This window comes from Trachurus trachurus (genome assembly GCF_905171665.1).
Source record: "Trachurus trachurus genome assembly, chromosome: 19".
Lineage (NCBI taxonomy): Eukaryota > Metazoa > Chordata > Actinopteri > Carangiformes > Carangidae > Trachurus > Trachurus trachurus.
In genome coordinates this window covers 10,064,128-10,077,875 of record NC_139913.1, presented here as the reverse complement: position 1 = coordinate 10,077,875, position 13,748 = coordinate 10,064,128, and the positions used below count along the sequence as shown (strand labels likewise).

Below are 13,748 nucleotides of genomic sequence, written 5' to 3'. Positions count from 1 at the left end.
TTCTCATATTTGTTTTTTGTGTTTTTTTGTTGTTTTTTTTTACATTCTTTTTTTTTTTCTCCATACAAAATTATAAATATTTTGTGTTTCACTTTTCCATTTTGTACAAAACAGCAAACTATACAAATCAAGTGAGACAAAAAAACAAAATAAAATAAAAAACAACAGTGAAAATGGAGGCAAAAAACACAAATCTGCATTCAAAGTAGGGGAGAAAAAAGCACAGTATGTTCCTACCAGGCCCTCAGACGCTGATATGCATCCAGATAACAATGTTTTTCCAACACTGGACATGTCCCTACTTTGTGCGCTTTCTTGTTGATGTAAGTGCTAAAGAGGCACGAAATCTTGCAGCAAACCACTGCGATGGCCACTGGCACTCAAACACAAAAAAAAAACGAGAAGATAAAGAACAAGAAGAAGAAGACGGATGTGTTCTCTTTCACCCCATATAAAAGGCCTTCAGTTTTTGCTCTGTAGCCTACTGGCAAGCATATTTCACAGACATGTTTAGAGGAGAAAGGTGGCGCCGTCCAGAATCAACCCCAGGAGCATTTAACACATTTAACCTAAGCTTTGGTCCTGTGTTGGGTTTGGCTGAGATCGCCCCTTTGTTTTCTCACACCATAGTACAGATTCCTGTAGAAAAACATAAATACACAGCCAATATTTAGGATTCAATTATCAGAAATAGTTTTGGCTCTAAACACTAAAAAAAATCATAAAAGAGACAAAACCAGAACCAAATTCATGTGAGGGCCACGGCTTCAGAACAAACTCCATCTATTTTTTTGTCACCAGCACAAAGAAATAAAGACCTGAGGCTGATTCTGGACATGACTGCATTCCTCTATTAATTTTGGTTGCGCTGCAGAGAAGGAAAACAGAGGATGTGTGAGAAAAGATTAAAAGAAATAAAAAAAAAACAAGACTAGACAGTGAGAACAACATCCGTGGGGTAGGAGCGAACACTTGAGAATCAAGTCAAGAGTTTTTCAATCAAACCACAAAACTACGTAGAAAACAATAGTCATAGACCACAGTGCGTGTGCGCAGATGAACACACACACACACACACACCCTGATTGAAGTGTCAAGGTAGTAAAGCATAGATAGACAGATATGATCAATATATAATTATATGCAGAAGGCAGACAGACGTACGTACAATCGATGACCCTGAACGGTCATGTTCACAAAGCCGGGGGGGAAACAACATCATCACAACAAAACAAAAACAAAAAAAACTGTCGTCTTTTTTCATGTCAGGAAATAAAAATCTAAAAAGATAAAACTATTGTAACATAATTATATCCCTCAATCTGAGGACTTAGCTCCCCGCACACAAACACACTGAAATGATAATAAAAAAATGTTTAAAAAAAAAAAGTGGTTGAAGATGGAGATTTGTCTTTGTGTCTGTGTCGGGGCTTGCATACCTTTAAGGTACAAAAGAAAAAAAAATGCCAAAGAAAATGTGACTTAAGCAGGAAAAGACGAGCACTGCTGAGTACAGTAACACCACTGGTCTGACTGGTTTTCTAGTGTGGAGAGGAGCTTGTCCTCGTTGCAGGCAGCTGAAAGCAGGCATGTCAGTTTTTGGTTCTGGTCCAAAATGTTCACAATCTGTCTAGCCTAGCGCGCACTGTGTCGTCGTTTAGTTCCTGAAAGAAAAGCAACAGTACGTTTTAGTGCAATTCGTCTATGTGAATGTGTCTCCGCTGAAGGAAATCTCCACCTCTGAACACACTGGACTAAAGCATGAGTGTGTGTGTGTTTGTGTGAGTGTGTTTGCAATGCAGGAAGGAAACGAGTGAATAGAGCTTCTTCATGTAAACACTTCAAAATAAAAACCTAGAATTAGGCACAGTCATTGTTTCGTCCCTCCCCACCCCCTACCCCCTACCCCCCCCCCCCCCAACCCCCTCCTCATCCTGGGGTTTTTTCAGCATAGGTTATTCAGGGGCTCATCAGCTGGCACTAAAGATTAATGTGTGTGTGAAGAGAGGAGCACTCTTATATTCAAGCTACTGACGTCCCATCTCCTGTGAAATTGTCTTAAAATAAACTAAACAATTCATCTCCGTTCTGTTCGTCCGTTGCATTGCACACATTCCCGGTTCTTTATAGGTTATTATCATTAAGTGCCCGTGTTCGCATCGACTCCTACGACTCCTACGACTCCTACGACCTGCCTCGACAATAAAAAGGAACAAAAAACGAGACAAGAACTAATTAAATACATGCTACATGGCCAGAGATGGTGTCACAAAGACCATAGACCTGAAAGAAGAGTTCACCTCTCTTCACACAGGGAGGTGTGTAAGACAAACAAACAATAAAAAAAAACACATCCACACACGCCAACACATACGCACACACACAAAAGTCCAAACCATACACTGGGGATGAAGCTTCAGTCTTAACATTCAAGGATGCTGTTGACCGCCGCCTCCAGAGCAGAGTCTGTGTCCAGGTGCGGGGGGGAGGGGAGCTGAGGGGGGTACTGGGGCTGGATCGGGTGGGAGGACACGTGGTGGGACCCCTGGTAGTGCGTCTGTCCCCCCGACGCCGCTGCCGCTGCTGCTGCGAAGGCAGGCGGGGTGTTACCTGTCGGGGGGGGGAAGCTGCTGCTGCTGTTGTTGTTGTTGCCGCTGCTGCTGCTGCCGCCGCTGGGCCCGTAGACCTGCTGAGACCTCTTCAGCTCCAGGACGCTCCTGCTGCCGTCCTGCGAGTGTGGAGCGAGGGGTCCGTCGGCGCACGCGCCCGGGCCTACTGCAGCTCCGCCCCCTCCCGGATCTCCGTACCCGGGCTGGGAGGAGTCTGTCCTGTACGGCGGCTCCGTGGAGCCTCTGTCCGACTGGTTCCAACTACAGCTGGACTGGGGCGGGGAAGGGGCCTGGAAAAGTTTGGATTTCATCCCACAGCAGAAGTCCTCCAAGAAAGCGTCTGTAAAAACAACAAGAGAAGAGTTGAATCTTTCCATTTTTGGAGCCAGTACGCACTTCTTTTTACTTAACTTCACTTTTTAGCACTGATACACTGTAGCTATATATTATAATATTCTTCAAGGCCCAACTGATTATAGAGTTTTTGGGCCGAAACTGTAGGGAGTGGAAAATTCTGACAGCCCCTGTTATCCCTCAAATATTGTTTTAACAGTTGTGACAAATGTATACTGGAGGTTCAATGATTTACTGTGGAACAAATCGCACCTAATTTGAATGAGAACAATAGTAACGAACAAGAGTTTAGCTATATATATATCGTGTTTTGGGGAATCACGGTAAATTACTCCAGTTAGCTCAATCATGTTGTAACTAAGATACCTGCTGGAAAAAATATTTTTTCATGGACCGTTTATTGAGTCACTGACAGGTAACGGTTAGCCCTGCCAATTTACGATAACCATGACTTATTACAAAAACGTGCACACAGAAATAGTAATGAGTGTCCAATCACTGGTTTTATAGACTTTACAAACATCAGATTAGTCTAAACGGTGATATAGTGATGTGAAAAATTTGATATCGTCCGTCACTATTGTTCTTATGCTGGTTTTCTACCTGGAAGTATGTGTAAACAACAAGGCAATTTGTTCTATTAAAAATAAATAACTTAAAAATATTATTCAGAATGGCCTTACTGCAGTGAACTCTTGTAAAATGTCAATAAAACAAGTAGAAAAAGGTCAAAACGGTGCACTCCACATTTGTATTTAATAAACACTGACAATAAAGGCGTTTTATATTATTCTATTCTACTCTGTAGTTTTTCTCTTACCTGGATCCACTAGCACCATGCGTTTGTCTTGCGTCAGGTTGCTGCGTTCCTCTTGGTTGAAGGTCCTGTCGATCATCACCATCTCCGACGATGGATTTGAACGCTGCGGGGTCAGGAGAGAGAGAGGCGACCTTTGTTAACCCTGTGCGTGTCGAAACAGTAAATACATGTACAGTACAACAACCAGGCTCCCACCTCAGCTTCCACCATGAGCAGCCGCCTGTATTTGTTCACCATGGCCTGCGTCCTCTTCAGCACCTGAGTCGCAACCACCTCAAATTCGTCATCCACTGTGAAAAAAAACAAAAAAAACACACAAACTTCAACTTTTCATTCTGTACAACCACCTTTCTGCCTGTTGCACAGATTTGGCGTCATGAAAGGCGACTCGTACCCTCTGAGAACTCGTCCTGGCTGGGCGGAGTTCCCTGGAACACGTGGTAGGGGAGGAGTCGGTGCAGAGCGTTGCTGATCGACGCGAACTGACGTCGATCCGGGCTCTGAACTCCAGCGTGATCCTTCCCCACCTGCTGTAAAAACCTGTTGAAAACAAACTCCATCAGTGGCTGAAAGACATCACACAATACCTATCTGAATAATGTTTGCACTTAAACTCACATTCCCTCTCTTGTAATTGGCGGAAGGGCAGGCCTCTTCTGTGCACCGACCTGCACAAAGCGCACACAACAAAGTTATCGAACAACACTGATATTGTCTCTATAAGCTAAAACCAACGCGTGCACAACAAATTATTAATGTACCTGAGAGTTTAGCGTTGGATCGTGTGTCATGGTTTTCATGGCTGCCAAAGAGAACAAACAAAAGTGAAGCAGAGTGAGATACAACATGTAAAACACTGATATAAATGTGTGTGACAGCAACGACGTCTTTATTACCGTGGATGTTGCTGAGCTGCGTCTGTTTGAGAGCAGGTGAGGAATTCTGGGAAATACAAATGGAGGTCAGATTCAGTGGGATATAAGTTTTTTTTTTTAAGGTGGGAGATACGACTGGACATCGGTGATGTGTGATGCTACCTGTCTGTAGTCTTGTTCCTGCGTCACTGCACCGGCTAGCGGGGACAGAGCGGCGCAGTTCTGACTCTGAGTCACTAGGAGGCGCTGCACCGGGCTGGCCGTCACTTGGGCCTGACTGGCGATCCCCGTCGTCGTCGCCGCCGGGCCGACCAGGGTCAGCCGCCCGGGGGCGCACGACGTCTGCACGGAGCCGGAGCTCGCGCAGGAGACTCCGGTCCAGGTCTGAGCCACGCCCCCTCCGACCCCCTGGTTCAGAATCAGCTGACCCCTCTGCGCCGCCGAGAAGTTCTGCCCGGCGACGATCTGAACCGTGTTCTGACCGGCGGCGATCAGGGCGTTGGAGTTGGGGTCGGAGGGGCCGTTGTGGATGGGGAGCAGGAACTGTCCGGGCGCTTGGTGCTGCTCCACGGGCGGCTGCTGCACCACGATGGAGCCATTGGCCGTGTATTGCCCCCCGGGGGACGCAGTGTTAGCGTTGACGACGTTAGCCATGGTGGTGGGAGTGGGCTGCAGTCCGACGCTGAACACAGTCTGAGCCCCGGCCTGGAGCGGTTTGGGCTGGATCGGTCTGACCAGAGTCTGGGTCCCACCGGGGCCCCTCTGGATGATGATGTTCTGAAGGGGGATGTTTTTGAAAGGCAAGCCCACCTGGCCCACCTGCCCTTGTGTGGGAGCAAACACCTGACCCCCGGCCGTGGCCCCCGCCCCAGCTACGGGGGCCCCCGGCCTCAACACGATCTGCTGAGGAGTCCTCTCCAGGCTGCTCAGAGTCATGACGCCCCCGCCCGCCCCGAAGGAGCCCAACACCTGGATGTGCTGGGCGGAGCCGTTGGGCAGCTGGGACACCCCTTGCAGGAACTGGCCCGTGGGGAACGCCGCAGCTGTGGCCGTCGTGACCACGCCCACCCCCCCTCCGTATCCCCCAGAGACCAGCTGGGAGGGGAAGGGGACGGGAGCCTGCACTAGAGTGGGGGGGGCGGGCTGGGAGTCCAGCAAGGCCTCCTGGGCCAGCGTCTGCTCCGTGATGTCGGCCTCCAGGAGAGACTTCTGCAGGATGTCGAAGGGCTGGTCCTCTCCGCCGAGGTCCACCCCCCCCGGAGAGTTCCCACTCCCCAATTCATCCTCGATAAATGAAAGGCTGCTGGAGAGCTGGAGTCCTGCCCCGGCTGAATCGTCGCCGAACTCGCCCATTGAAGAGGAGCCATCCTTGAGGCCCGTGTTGGAGCCGGCCTAAAAGAGGCATTTAGGGTAAATGAGAGAGAAGTGGAAAAACCGTTTGCATTTCAAAGGCTGTTTTTCCCCGTCTGCCAGTGTCTTACGTGACGCTTTTTTAGGAACTCAATCCTTTAATCATAGTGTCTATCATTGTTGTCTCCTACCAAAACAATATCCAGTCATGGATTTTCCCTGGTCTGAGTTCACATAGTTGGATAATTGTTCAACAAAAATTTGATAAATAAGAAAAAGTTCTAAACATAAACTTTTAGCAGCTTCTAAACTGAAAATACTAGATTTTTTTTTTTTTTTTTTTTTTTTTACATATCTTTACATTTAACACTGACTGGACAAAATGAGAATCTGAAATGAATCTGAAAACTTGCACTAGATAAGTTATGATGGAGATTTTCCAGTTAATCAAAGAACTAATTGACAAATCAAACAACTTGTTTGGTTCCTAATCACTAGCCTAAGTGAAATCATTATAATGAGGATTAGTACAAAAATCTAACTAAATGCCTGAGAAAATGCTCTGCATCTGTAATCATACACTAAAATCTGCTTGTGTTTTGGTTGGATCAAGGTAATCACAGGTAAACTCACTGTGTCACTAGCGAAGAAGGATCCGTCAGACCCATAAGCTGCATTAGTCACATCATCCTCCCCAATCTGCAATAACAAAACAGAGTCAAACAGAGACTGGATGGGCTCTAGCTACGCAATGAAATGAAGCATTGGGAATAATTTCAAATGCATTAAGTTAGAGTCACTTACAGATTTGCTATTATTGCCATGGAGATAGTCATTTAACGCATCCACATCTCTGCAAAGGGTGAAGACAAGACTTTTAATGAGGGAGAAACAAGCCTGAAGCAGTTCTAATGTTAACAGGAGTCTTTTAATCCAACAAGAGGATACAAATAAGCTTCTAAACATGAGCTCAGAAATGACCAATAACAACAAATATCTATATATCCCTTCATATTTTGTTCACATGATAAACGCCACACTCAATGGTGTAAATACGAGTTTTATTAAGGGATTTTTACCCTAAAATATCCAGAAGACGGCGATCGTCCTCATCATCCATGACACCTGAAAGATTATGGAGGGACACAGGCACAGATTATAACAGGTGAGAAGATGGTAAAAATCTGATATGTGGTGATTTATGTAAAAAAAAATCTGCAAGGACCGATAGCCATTATAGCTTCAATCATTAAACAGTGGATTAAAACTCAGTCGATCACTTGCTTTTTTTGTTTTTATTCTGAGGTAGGTGGGTTAGCATGTGTTTTATGTTGGCAGGAATGACATAGCACTCACAGATTTCCAGCAGGAAGCATGGATACAGTCATTTAACACCCTTTGTTTCCTGTAACAGGCTGGGCTGCAGGGTGAGAAACTGCATTTAGTAAGATTACAAAATTATATGTGCAACATACAGAATGGGGGAGTGTTGTAGAGGTGAGATAGAAAGACATATGGGAGTGGGAAACAGGGGGATGCACAGGAAGAAGGGGACATGTAGGCTATGTTATTCAGTGCTATGGGAGATCAGTGTATAAGTGTGTAAGGGCAGGATGGCCTTCATCCCCTCCTACAGATACTTGTCTCTGACACACAAACTCCCACCCATTACCCTCCTCTGCTGTCCCACATTGGTTGTCTTTCGTGCCTGCACACAGTGAAAATGGCCATTTGAGTGTAAAACTCCACCCTGCTCCATTTATACCTTGAATGGTTGTTTTGAGTTCCTACATTGAAAGAGGTGTTGGCTTTATTTTTGAGTCAGCCAGCAAAAGTATGCAGCTATCTTTCTGGTCCTGCAGTTAACAGGGAAACAAAATGAGACAGTGAGAACGAATTTGATCCAGCTGAATAATGGTCTGTGAGTGTTTGGACATCTAACGTGTTGGTTGGTTTGTTTGTTTTGATGTGATAGTTGTATTTAAGCAGTGTATGTGTAGCATAGGGGGTAAAAATCATAACTCCTTTTTTTGTGGCTAAGTCAGTGTTTGAATGAAATGGTGTTTAAATTACAGGGTTGTGTTGCACTGTCATTGGGGAAATGTTGACTTTGTGTTCATGAGTCTGTGGAAAACGTTTCAACTGCAATGCTACAAAATGGCTGTTACCATGCCATAGGCTTGTCTTTACAGCCGAGCCACGTTTAGCCTCCATCTTTGACTCGAGGAGAACAAAGAACGACAAGGGCTGCTTTGCTAAATAGACAGTTTGAACCGACTGCACTGCGACTTACAAATACAAAGAAACCCAATACAAGTAGCAAATCGAAACGTTTAAAAAAAATTAAAAGAGAAAAAAGATTCGTGTTAAACCGACTACAACAATGATAGCTGGTCAGCCTGGAGAGGCTCCTTTGTCCTTCAGAAGTGGACACAGTGTAAAAAAACAACTGTGGAAGGAAGCCATGTCTAAACTGAAAAAAGGAAAATCCAAACGATGAATGTTTTATTTACGTTAACTTAATGAAAATAAAAACTGCGCAAACGAAGGTTGATTGGCTGTGAAATAGCTATATAGCTATATAAAAACAAAAGTTGTCGTTTCCTTTTACAATCCCACCACTAAAAACTTGACGTTGATATGGTAACATTAACGGTTGAACTGCTTAGTGTTCCAGAATTAGAATTTTAACGTTAACGGCGATTAGAAAAAGACTCGACGAGGACAAAAACAAAAACGAGCCCTTCCCCGCGATTTAAAAAACACTGGATTTAAGAAGCTCTCGTCGCCGATTCTTTATCAGGTCGCCAAAACGGATTAATCTGCGAACGTTTTGTGAAAAAGAAATTTAGATCTCAATGTTCGTAGTCTTCCAAATCCGCCCTAGCATGCATGCATGCTTCGATGGCAACCAAGCTAGCCCCGACTGTGTGTGTGGTCCTGGCGTGGGGTTTCGCCGTCGGTTTAGAAAGCCAGCTAATGTACACCTTGCAAGTTTTATTTCCAAAAATAGACTGAATCGACAGAATGATAATCGCATTCAAGCAGCACAAAACGCCCGTCGTCGTCCAGCCTTGCCTGTGGCTGTCGGTCGTCGCTGACGTGCTCTTTCTTTCTTTCTTTCTCTCTCTGCTGGGGAGGCTTTCATTTGTCCTCTATAATGTGGCTCATCTGCCAGCATGAAAAAAACGTCACATTTGTCTCGATATGCCGAACCGACGCGTTTTTTAATCAGAGGACCTTTTGTACGAGCCCGTGTAAGCTTCTCCGGTTTGCTTGGACGCTCCGCGACATTTTAACGATAAACACCGGCCTGTTCTGGTTAGCTAGCCCGCGAGGTCGACGACGACGCCTGTTTTGAAAACGTCGGTCAGAATCCGTCGAAAATTCGAAAGAACGAAACGGCGTCGAGCCCTAAAAAAATTTTTTTCCCGATTAGCATAACATAAAGACGAGTCGAAGAGGCAAACCCTTTACTCCTGTCTCACTCCGCTTGAAACCCAATATCTCCATTTGGCAACTTTTAATTTGCTCCCCCCCTCCTTCTCCTCCTCCTCCTTCTTCTCCCTCTCCCACTCATATATTTTTCTCACTGTCCCTGTTCTGTCTCGGATAGATTTTTCTCTCCGCTCAAACTCTCTACCCTCCCTGAAGGAAGGGAGGAAGGAGGTTGTGTGTGTTTTTTCCTTGAAATTTTTATCACAAAATTATAATACACTCAAAGGGGAAACTCACCGTCATGAAAAAGCAGTGCCTTGTCAACGGGGTTTCCTCGCCATCACCGCACGGGTTGTTGGGGTAGTGCACAGAGCAAAGCGACCCACATCACCAGTCCACAGCGGTAGCACACGACTGTCTAGATTTGAATAAGAAAAACACAAACAACGATAAAGTAATTAATAAACACGCCATTTTTATACAAATATAAGTTATAATGGCACGCTCCGTTACTTCCATAAATAACAAAAACAATGTTAAGACTTAATCATTACCAACGGTAGAGGGCGGACCTCTTGTTGTGTGCCACACCTTGATGCTCAGGTATGACCATAGTTACTGTAAATTACAGTGCTGCCTAGTTACAACTCAAAAGTTTTACACAGAGCTCAGTTTGATGTTGTGTTTAAAAGATTATGATAATGTGTGTACATGTTTTAATATATTAAATACATTGAATTCAATCACCTCGACTCTTTTCATGTCTTCACTGTTATTACATATTTGATGAAGTGAAATGATTAAAAAAATATATTTTTGCTTTGTTAATGCCATTTAATAATAAAAATCATTATAACAATAAAGGTACAGTTTTCCAAGACCCAAATAAGCCACTTTCTGTCCATCCAAAGTCTAACTTCACCTGAGGTAACCTCAAAAGTGACCTAATACAGGGAAATATGTGAATACTTACTTTTGATTAACTGGGACCATGAATTAGCTATTGGGTAATTTAGGTATGAAAACAAAATAGTCAAGTGTAGCTCTAATTTGTCTAAAGTGTGACAAAGCATCATATCATATTCATTATGTTTTGTAGCTATAAGAAAGTCCTAATTTCTAAAGGTTCTTAGGTAGGGATGTGAAATTAAAATATTCTTTCTATTTAACATTGTAGATTGGACTTAATTAACCAATTTTTATTTGCGTTTGTTCTTTAATGTTTCTCAAATTTATAATTCTCTTGTGTGTGTATTATAATACCATGCACCCTCCGGTACAGTAGGTGGCGCTGTGCATTGTAAACATTGGTTTTCAACAACCACGAAAAAGAAAACGAGCTGTCGTCATCGCTTCCGCATCCACCAGTCAGTAAAACAACCACAACAACATGGATGTTACAGTGGAAGTCGGGCAGCAGAGTGAGTTTGCAGAAGAAAGCGGCCTCGCCAAGATAACAGAGCGGATTCAGAAACGGAACCAGGCGAGAATCGAGGATGTCGAGCGGCGGAAGGAGGAGAAGGAGAGCCAGTCTGTCGCCGAGGAGAAGGATAAGTATTTCTCAGAGGCTTTCAACAGGGAGCGGGTGTGTATCGAGGAGCTGCTGGCTGCTGGCTGCTCCGGAGCGGACCGAGCCGCGCTGACCCAGATGCTGGAGGAGGCCACGGCCAAAACTGCGCAGCTCCAAAAGTTCCTCAACGACAGCGTGTTGTTTCTGACGCAGCACGAGCTGAGAAAATCCCAGGCTGCTCTGCAGAAACTCCAGACCTCCCTTACAGAAGCGAGAGAGAAAGCCCTGCCCAAGAAGAAGTTTGCCTTTCGAGCTCGCACCAAAGCTGCAGACAAAGCCCCTGCTGCACCTGCTCCACCTGATGCAGATGCTGCTGCTGCCCCACCTGGCGCAGGTGCAAGTGCAGCTGCAACATCTGGGGAGGTGGATGGAGCTGCAGCAGCCGCCGAGCAGTGCGGTTTCTCCAACATGGACAATCAGGTTCTCACCAAAACATCCGAGGAGATCCAGAAACGAGACGTGCTCTTGACCCACCTGTCCAACTGCAAGGTGCGCCTGCTCGGTTCCCCCAGCACCCTGCACCTGAAGCACATCGACAGCTGCGAGATCCTGTGTGGGCCGGTGTCTAGTTCAGTGTTTGTGGATCAGTGTAAGAACAGTACCCTGGTCTTCCCCTGTCAGCAGCTGCGGACCCACAACACCACAGACACGCAGGTGTATCTACATGTCACCAGCAGAGCCATAATAGAGGACTGCCAAGGGGTGAGCTTTGCCCCGTTCTCCTGGTCTTATCCCACTCTGGAGGAGGACTTTAGTGTGTCTGGCCTGGACCGTGACCGAAACAACTGGACCCAGGTGGATGACTTCAACTGGCTCGCTGCCGGGACACCTTCCCCCAACTGGACTGTCATCCCAGAAGCAGACAGGAAAACCAACTGGGACCCGTAGAGTTTAAAATTTTAAAGCCAAATTAACATCAATCAAACCACCGAATCAGAAGCTGTCAGCCAGAATAAGTGTTTTCAATTTGATTGAAGTAACAACAGAGATGATATGCAATTTATAACCCAAACACACACACCCAAAAGTACAGATGCAAATTAATTTAATCTCTATATTAGCATTACAAACTGACATTTCTGATCCTTAGCCCTGCCTGAACAGCATGTTCCCTGTTGGAAGGCGGTGTGTTGTTCTGCTACGTGTCTGAATATTGATGAAAAAAGTGCACTTGTTCTCAACTATAGTTAAATAAAAATATGTTTCACCAGATTAAATGACTGTTTGTTGTATATGAGCATCCCAACGCAGCGCATCCACACTCTTGCCAAAATGAAACTGAGCTTTTTTTATTCTGCACATGAAACAGTTGGCAAGATTCTTAGCACAGAGAAAACTCATCTGCAACATTAGATTTTGTTCCTTCCTAAAAGATTTTTTGTTTTCAAAATACTCAAATCAGTTTACAGCTAGTGTGATACTGAAGGATTTGAACAGATTAAAACATGATGATTACAGGTGCATACCAAATTGTTTTCATGATTAACTGCATTTTTTCAGATAGTCACATTGATTCCATAGATAGGGGATGTAATTTTATTTTTATTATTATTATTATCATTATTAAGATGTTGTGTGTTACAAAATTGAAACCATACTATAATACAGAGGAGATGCCTTATTTTAGACTATCTCTCTAGAGATATTGTTAGTTTGTTTGACTGGAACTTTGTGGTCCATTGTGAATAAAATTGGCTGCACCACAATTCAAAATAAGCAATTGAGATAGAGATCAGAAATTGGCAAGTAACAATTTTAAAAAAGCACACAGGTACAAAAAAATAAATAAATAAACACTGGAGAAACAGAATAGTGGTTTTGGCTGCAAGATGCAGTGAACGAGGCATAAGGAGGCTCAGCAGTCACTGTTTTAATTGCATTTGGAAAGAACAGAGACGGCGATAGAAGTGATGCAGTGAGCAGCATGCAGCTCTCATGTCCAGTGACAATGGAGTTTGACAGGGATAAGAACTGAAGCCATTCAGGAAGACGCCTGGCTTTGGTTTGTGCAGACACTGTTGATTATAACTGCAAGGATACAAAGTGATAATGAGTTAACTACGGAGAGAGTAAATCACTTAAATGCATTAATTAGCCTGCAAGTATTTGTTTTCTACAACTATCTTTTGTCTATATTCACCACATGTTTTGGTTTGGAGCTTTTTTGTGTAGTTATGATTGGATTATTCACATATGGGGTCGTACTAGATGTGGGCCTGAAAGCGCTTTTGTTTCTGTGAATGGATCACTGGGGCTTTGTTAACCCACTCAATTTGCTTCACTGTGTAGGCATCCGGTTTTGTGCTGAACTTGAGGACCCCTACCTGTGAATGGTTGCGCGCCATTATTAGCTCCACTTTCATGTCCACGATGCCATCACAGCTCCTGGTGTGTTCGATCAAGGCGACTGTGACCACGTGCAGCCGCAAACCAATTATGGCCCCTGGCAGCGGCTTACGATTGGGCTCATCTTGTGTAGAGGGATTTCTGTAAATTGGATCAGGCCGCTTACAGGGGCTTAGCATGACGTACTGCAACTTTGAGTTTAATCATGAGGATCCTCGGCAATCCTCCACCTCTCAGAGTGAACGGAACATCACGATTAGCCTCACCTGTGTGTGTTAAGGAAGAAAAACCGGTAAAGCGTGTAGAAAATAAAGCTTTGGTGAAAGTTGAAGTTTCTGTCACAATGGGAGAGGAGATAGTTTTGAAGAAGTAACCCTCTTGTGCTC

General features: G+C 44.5%; 2 protein-coding genes across 4 annotated transcripts; one reads left to right on the top strand and one right to left on the bottom strand.

Moving 5' to 3' along the window:
• Window positions 1-44: 44 nt before the first annotated feature.
• Window positions 45-9,804, bottom strand: bicral (BICRA like chromatin remodeling complex associated protein). Of its 3 annotated transcripts, none has more exons than XM_083994512.1 (13): window positions 9,744-9,804; window positions 7,365-7,428; window positions 7,088-7,133; window positions 6,813-6,861; window positions 6,642-6,707; window positions 4,821-6,050; window positions 4,680-4,725; window positions 4,545-4,585; window positions 4,402-4,451; window positions 4,178-4,323; window positions 3,979-4,073; window positions 3,784-3,886; window positions 45-2,949 (listed from the first exon to the last, which is right to left on the bottom strand). In XM_083994512.1, exons 3-13 carry the CDS (start codon window positions 7,126-7,128, stop codon window positions 2,423-2,425), a joined length of 2,394 nt encoding a protein of 797 aa, XP_083850638.1. In that variant the 5' UTR covers window positions 7,129-7,133; window positions 7,365-7,428; window positions 9,744-9,804; the 3' UTR covers window positions 45-2,422. The 3 variants fall into 3 exon arrangements, with proteins under 3 accessions (XP_083850638.1, XP_083850639.1, XP_083850640.1); XM_083994513.1 differs by lacking the exon at window positions 9,744-9,804 and adding an exon at window positions 8,177-9,440 and having other exon boundaries at window positions 7,365-7,864; XM_083994514.1 differs by lacking the exon at window positions 9,744-9,804 and adding an exon at window positions 8,177-9,440.
• Window positions 9,805-10,813: 1,009 nt separating this feature from the next.
• Window positions 10,814-12,207, top strand: tbcc (tubulin folding cofactor C). Its single transcript, XM_083993878.1, has one exon. The coding sequence runs from the start codon at window positions 10,837-10,839 to the stop codon at window positions 11,902-11,904; it is 1,068 nt and encodes a 355-aa protein (XP_083850004.1). The 5' UTR covers window positions 10,814-10,836; the 3' UTR covers window positions 11,905-12,207.
• Window positions 12,208-13,748: the final 1,541 nt, after the last annotated feature.

Bases quoted from the DNA above. Each gene is read 5' to 3' on its own strand.
- bicral (XM_083994512.1), bottom strand. From the start codon at position 7,128: ATGGATGATGAGGACGATCGCCGTCTTCTGGATATTTTAGG. The intron at 4,726-4,820 runs GTAGCATCACAC...TGTATTTCCCAG, and splicing joins AGGAACAAGACTACAGACAG to AATTCCTCACCTGCTCTCAA. The intron at 4,586-4,679 runs GTAATAAAGACG...TCTCTTTGGCAG, and splicing joins GCAGCTCAGCAACATCCACG to CCATGAAAACCATGACACAC.
- tbcc (XM_083993878.1), top strand. From the start codon at position 10,837: ATGGATGTTACAGTGGAAGTCGGGCAGCAGAGTGAGTTTGCAGAAGAA.